Raw genomic sequence first — 7,092 nt, forward strand, 5'->3', positions numbered from 1 at the left:
ACAGAGAGGCAAATGTGTACACGATAGATGGGGTGGTAACACTACGTATTATAATTCCTAATAAAATTACCACCACAATTTGTATGGTTCACGAAAAGCGACCGTTGTCTTATGCAACCTAAAATACAACCATGTAACAGATCATTCTTTTCCAGTGAATATTTAGACTGAAACTTTATCCTACAAACCAAGTATTCGTTCGTAACGTTTCTCCTTTGAAATGAAATCGGGACAGTTGTTCAGACCACATCGGTCACGTGATAACGACACTGTCCAATCAGAATTAACCTGATGTACAGCTCCTGGGGCGGGGTTGTGCAGTGTTAGGGTTTTTGAATCAGACACCTATAACCATGGATGTAATAATTTTTCACGAAACCTCGATTATTATATGACATTTCCACAAATCCTGGTGGCTTAAATTGGTGAAAATAGTATAAAATAACGGTAAGTTCGTTTCCCAATGTATTTTGAGAAAACGGTTTGTTTGTATTTCATGCAGGTCACATTGATGCGATAGACTGCCATTTTGTTCTATAATTACATAGGTATTTCCAAATTTAACATTCACGTAAATAATTCTTAAACATAGTCTTCCCATATATCCGTTATCTGCTCATAATTTAGGGATATATTCACAAGTGTTTGCTATCAGTAATTGTTCGCAATTCTGCGCAAAAAAAACCCCGTGGAACGAACTCGGAGCATATGCCCTAATTGATTGACGGTTTGAAATACACCCGTACAAATGTATTCGAACAAAAATAGCAGTTAATGTAGTTAAAATTAGAAGGTATTTCTATTCATTGTGTTTTGCAAAAAAAAGGAATTACACATTTATGTTTATTAACATGAAATGATGTAAAGGACGTCGTGTCGAGTCGTTCGTGAGGAAAAACGGTGTCGATTTAGTCCTTGATGAAAACATGGAAAAAATGGTGACTGTTTTCCGAGGTCCTTGCATGAAAACAAGACTGGACGTGGTATGTGTAAACGCACAACAGTATTATCAAGACTAAATTTTAACCATAATGTTGCCTGTATTCTTACTTCACATGAGCGTTTACTTGAAACTGGTCCAAATAAAATTTGAAATTCCATTCATACCCGTCCATGGAATACCGTTGGCTGTCCCCGTCATTCTAACGTCGTATCATTTTAGCTATACCTCGTCATGAAATTCCCTTGTAGTTGTTCCGCTGACGAGGAATTGTTAGTTTTTGATGTTGCTGTTTTTAAGACAAAAAGAATCTTGGTAAAATTGCCTCAAAAGTCTTGTACATATCGGTCTTTCAGGCTTCTTTCTCCCTGTGTTATTGTTCGACGCTGACATCTCCCGTATTAACATATAGCATAATGCCCAGTCATGATGGAACTCATTCTCCCCGATATAATTTACAATGAATATTTATTCATCAAATCTCAAATCGGATTAGAGTGCCAACAATGGCTATATCTATTTCATGTACAGTAAATCACACAGCTGTTATGTACAAATTATCTGAAATGTATCTACACGCCATATCCAATATCACTATTATCGGTTTTCTGAGTTATTTGTCGTTTCTGTGTAGTTTTCATTAATTTTGACGACAGTTTGAATACCGATAAGGTGACGTCATCATCCCATCATATTTGTGGAGATTACAAACATGCAGCATGCCAATCATATCAAAGGTTCGTTTCATTCAGATGATAATTAAATAACGATCGTATCTCATTTAATAGACATTTCATCTCGAAAATGAGATCGTTCACATCCGGGGACTTGAAAGCGATATAATAAAATTAGAACAATTATAGCATTTGCCCAATTTGTACTAATTTGGTCTTGGCATATACATATAGTGTGCCCGTGTATGAAATTATATCGTGTTTCCTGTGTTCACAGTTCACGCGGCAAACAACGGACGCCCGAGACTGTCTCAAATTAAGTACTCTCTGTGTAAATACACAGCCAAAAAAATTCTGAACAGTATTACAGACTAGTTGACTTTTTACCCTGAAAATGAAACGAAATTTAAAATGCAGCCATATCTAGCACATACACCTAAGATGAAATAGATTGGCGTGCGATATATGCGCCTCCCTTTTGAATTGAATACCTATATCATTACATAATCTAGGAACAGGAATTTCCATTAATTTGGGGTACCATTAGTTAAATGCTAAAATTGAGGGTACTAAACGGGAAAGGGTCAAGACATCGTTAAAGAGGAGATAGCTCGGTAATGGCAAATTAGTGAGATTGGGGTAAAACCGTGCAAAAATGTCTGAACCAGACATTTTAGTGGAATCCCGTGAGACTGCTAGATTTTAGGGTCAAAGCTTGGCAGTCATCCAAAACATGTCATCGTATGATCATATTCCGATACCATCTGTCTGGTGTTTTACACGACTTATATCTGTACATCTAATTTTTGACCTGGGTCTCAACCATTATCAGTCTGCTGTATGTCTGGTTCAGTTGTCCCCCAAGACTCGTTTAGTTGCCATTTTGACGATATCCGTTTTTGTTAGAACGTAATTATGAAAGTATAACGAAAAGTGCAAATATTCGGATCTCATTACACGCATGGTGCATTATTTTTCCCCATGGCGAACGGGACCAGCTGTTCTCGTGTACAGAAAAGACCGATATCCATGTAACCGCAAGGAGACCAGGCAAAAAGTGGAATAGTATTGTTTCACCCGGACTGTAAACAATGCGAGTCCAAAACAAATCTAAACAGCACTGCACTGCAATGTACTCTACGATTTAACCGTCCTACAGAAACACTTAGATTTTAAAAACGGTTAATATTAAAGAAAATATCACCCTTCAAACTTAATATTGGGTTAGATACATTTGTTATTTTCGGTGATCTGTCGACATTGTTTCATGATAATTTGACGAGAGAAATCGCGTGACTTTTCAGATATGTAATAGCAGTTCAAAATGAACTATATATTGATGAAATTATTCTCCCTTGTGCAGTAGGGGCAGGAAAACGCAGTCAATGACCTCGTCAAATTACAAAAATACTTCACACCTCAAATCATAGACTTTCGTGTGTGTAGGGTCTATGCTCAAATACAAAGGAAAATGAGAGCGACATCCTTAAATGACTGACAGTTGACACCTGTCACAGCAGGGCCCCCTCCTCCTAGTTCTCACTAGAGACATACCCATAGTTTTAAGGCGTCCAATGACATTTACTTTATCGCATAATGGGTACCTAATTTATGCAGAAATGCAATATAAATATGAGTTGAAATCTTCGAAGTTGCCACAATCGACTTGAGAGCGGTTCAAGAACATACAAACTTTGCTTCGAATCTAGTATTACTACGTTTACAAACAACCAGTTCCCCATAGTATTGCAACATATTGCTTATCGTCTGAGGTGAGTTCATGACAATTATTTTCATTAATTTTTTAGAATATTTTTAACTATAATGCCTTACCTGTGATTTTTCTTTTCGAAAAAGTCGCTTCCATCGGTCGGTTGTTGATTAGGTCATAACGGTTTGTACGTAGTACCCGCGTCATCGTGAGTACGTCTAAATAGATCTAGGGCAAGACAGCATTTTGCTCTGTATAGCAACTATTTTTCGTTTGCGTTGTTCTCAGTAGTTTTCTATTCGTTGACTTTCAGGCATAATGGCTGACAACAATATCTTCATCAATATTATTGAAAACGTTGAGGAGATAATCACCGAATGGGCACTGGAGAAGAGAGATGCCGACAAATATACAGTAAATATCGTCAAAAACGGTCTGAAATTTGCCCAAGTTGGTGACATGAAGTACACGCCTATTGAGAAAACCAGGAAAGAAACCAACGAAAAGTCCGAAGCATGCGCAGAAATACATCCGAATCGTCGTTGCCATGCCGTCTACAGCACTTCATTCTCCAACAACACAGACGGTCAACAAAGTCATCATTTCAAGACAGATCGCAGTTTGAAAACAACTTATAGTTGGTCCATGACCAGCGGAAAGACTTTTAATTCTCGGGCTGGCATCACATTCTCACCGCCACACTCGTGTGTCGAGGCTAGCGTTGAACTCAGCAGACAGACATCGAAGGAAGAAACAGGCTCCCATGTCTTCGAGAAAAGTCGGTCTAATGCCTTGGAATCTACCTTTCAAGTCAACCCCGGTAAGAAAGTCACTGTTGCCATGGTGATCGAAGAGGAAGACTTCATGGCGGAGTACAAAGTCAAGTATAGGATCGAAGGAGGAGTAAAAGTTTTGATAAGTAACAACAAAGATAAGAAAGACACCATCACTAAAGTGGGACATGCGCAGAACATATTTGAAGGTATGAGAGGCTTCAAAGTCGTGGAGGCTACAGAGAATAGTGCTGGCTTCGCAACATTTGAAAATCGTGGTGTGTTTGTGTGTCAGAGAGAAATCAGCCAATCACTGGACTTTAAACAGGAAGATATTGCAGTACCTGCTATTCCGAAGAGTGAAAACTCAGAACGCAAATAAAAGCAATTTGGAAATCCTTCGAGCAAGTTAATACTCTGTTTGCTTTTATGCCGTACCATTTGGGTTCCATTTGACTGTTTGAAATATCTAGGTCTTGTAGTGTATATACGTTTCATTTCAGCTAGAAACTACCGTCAAAACTGACTCGATTCGACCAGTTCTTTTTATCATTATTGTATCTTGATCTTTATTAGGAAGCTAGCATAAATATATAATCTTCAAGCATTTTTATTTGTTTATTTGTTATTTTTGTATAAATATATATAAAATTATGTGACTATGATAATTTATTTACCAGTGATATCTTGATATTTCAGAATAAATAATGTAAATGAATGACAAAAATGGTGTGCATTATTTATATATATATCGCATTTGTACTGATCCCTTATGAAAGGTATCTATAAGAATACGATCTATCCCTTTGTTTAGGACTTTGCTAGTGCTGGATTAAAACATAGATTGGTTAAAGCGCCAAAGTCGTCCGTTTCAAAAACCCTGGAGCATGGAGTCTCTCGCTACCAAACTTAGACAGTTACTAGGGACGCTCAAAAATGACTGTTTCAGGGTATTGACATGATTTACGTAAGAGTTTTACTTTGAGTTAGTTCCGGGTGTCATGCAAATTATAAGGTAAATTCAACATGGTGGTCAGAACTTACGATGTGTAAAAGCTGACACTACATGTAACAGTAGAGATCGCAATGCGACGCACCGTGTTTGCCAATGAACAAAAAAAAAAACAGCCGTCTTCCGAGCATGCGCAGTGGACGACAGAAGAACTTTAAGATTAGCAATGAGTGTTATGAAGTTGGATTGGGGAAAACGAAGAAAAAGAAAACAAAGAAATTAAAACAAATAAGCAGGGACAATTGAACGACGTGTTCACTTCTTATTTGGATTTGTATTACCTCACAGTCCTCATATAATACGGTGCCGTAGATATTTTTAACTACATTTTGTATATCTACCGGTACTACTACTATCACCTCACAGCCCTCCACCCTGTTTCAAAGGTGTCAGCCGCCCCGAGAATGACCATTTATCTCTTGCCTATTCCACATTCCGAAGGGGGACGAGCTAATCACCTAGAAAGGCAAACGGTGACGTGTCGCTGACTTCTTGACGGAAAATGAGTCCCCTTTTTCGTCTGAATAATCCCTAAACATGGAGTCGATGAAAATATGGACCCATTCAGTGTTTAAGAACTGTTTCCAACCTTTAGGAAAAGATAAACTCGCCTTCAAAAAACTTGTAAGTCGTGCCAACAGAGCTGGTAGTAGGTCGCGTTCACGACGGGTCGTTCACGAGTATTGAAACGTGTAGCGCCCTCAACGACCGAATAAACCTATTTTGTTTGGGTCCACAGTGTTTGTGTTTACCATAAATTATGGGTCATGGAGTTAGTTATGAATTAAATGATAAATCACACTATTAGAAGACAAGTTCTCTGTCAGACCACTATTTCTATAGTGGTCTGAGGTTCTATAAATGATTTTCGCACGCAGTCACTTTTTTTTTGCGCACACTCCACCTCGCTCAGCCCAAACCAATTCACGAATAGCCCCTATCGAACTCTAAAACAGTATATTGACTTCGTACTCGAAGTATTTAACCTTAAAAGACCCATGGAAGCAGAGACGCCCATCCTTGAAGGTCCATATATATCCCCATTGAATCAAACAGATTGGTCAATAGACACGCCATCAAGATTAATGATATTTTCGAGTACTCTTTTCTTTGTTAACAATGCATACACATTCTCCATCACAATCGCCTTTAAAACGTATATTAACAATAAGTACTTTTTCATAATACCTCATTATGAGTAAAACGATTTTGGAGCCTACGTCGATTCTGCTCCCTCCACAGATTACTTGCTTTTGTTACAATCACACAATTATTAGTTTCCTAGAGGGCTTTTACCCCCTAAGAAGATACTTTTTTTTGACTTACAATTATCCACAATATTACTTATAGGCTTACGTGTTTAAATACTTTTGATCACAAGGCGTTTTAGAGTTTTCCCCTGGGCAAATCCTCTGACATCATACTTTGGAAGTAACCAAAGACCCACTTCAATACGGTAGACGTGCAACTCAAAGGGGTCGCCGATAAGCGAACACACCCAAGGAACTCTAATATAACAAAGAACCCGTGACCCATATGCTTTCAAAGTTCACGAGACCGAATGTTGCCCAAATTTGATTGAAACGCTACACAATCCTGGCCCACAGTGAAACAGCGTGAATGTAGTGATAAAACCTGTGTCTGTGACAACTGAATGCTTCAAGCAGACAAGTGTTACGAGTCACAAAATAAACATTTAAGATTTGATAATTCCTCTGTTGACAAAAGACACAAGTGATAAGGTCACATTGATTAATGAGACAGAGCCGGGTCAAGTAATGTTATTCTATCCTAATGAGTAGAGGTCACATGTCATCTTAGAGTGATAAATTGTGTCCCAATTGAATCAACAGCTGTCTAGCTAGAATTATTTAGCACGGGTCAATAAACTGGCTATTGCTGAATTGAATTAATTATATTAATAAACATTTACTAAATAAGGTTAAGAGAGAATCTTTTGTTGTAAACAATTTGTTTGTTAA

At 38.0% G+C, this 7,092-nt stretch overlaps 1 protein-coding gene across 1 annotated transcript; it reads left to right on the plus strand.

The window, feature by feature from the left end:
* The first annotated feature begins 317 nt into the window (after positions 1 to 317).
* LOC144434506 (uncharacterized) lies at positions 318 to 4,697 on the plus strand. Its single transcript, XM_078122966.1, has 2 exons — positions 318 to 447; positions 3,639 to 4,697. Exon 2 carries the CDS (start codon positions 3,644 to 3,646, stop codon positions 4,478 to 4,480), a length of 837 nt encoding a protein of 278 aa, XP_077979092.1. The 5' UTR covers positions 318 to 447; positions 3,639 to 3,643; the 3' UTR covers positions 4,481 to 4,697.
* The last annotated feature ends 2,395 nt before the right edge of the window (positions 4,698 to 7,092 follow it).

The sequence above is a fragment of the Glandiceps talaboti genome, chromosome 4 (assembly GCF_964340395.1).
Source record: "Glandiceps talaboti chromosome 4, keGlaTala1.1, whole genome shotgun sequence".
Classification (NCBI taxonomy): domain Eukaryota; kingdom Metazoa; phylum Hemichordata; class Enteropneusta; family Spengelidae; genus Glandiceps; species Glandiceps talaboti.

What these genes read in the sequence shown, in the direction of transcription:
- LOC144434506 (XM_078122966.1), top strand. Translation starts at nt 3,644, where the DNA reads ATGGCTGACAACAATATCTTCATCAATATTATTGAAAACGTTGAGGAG.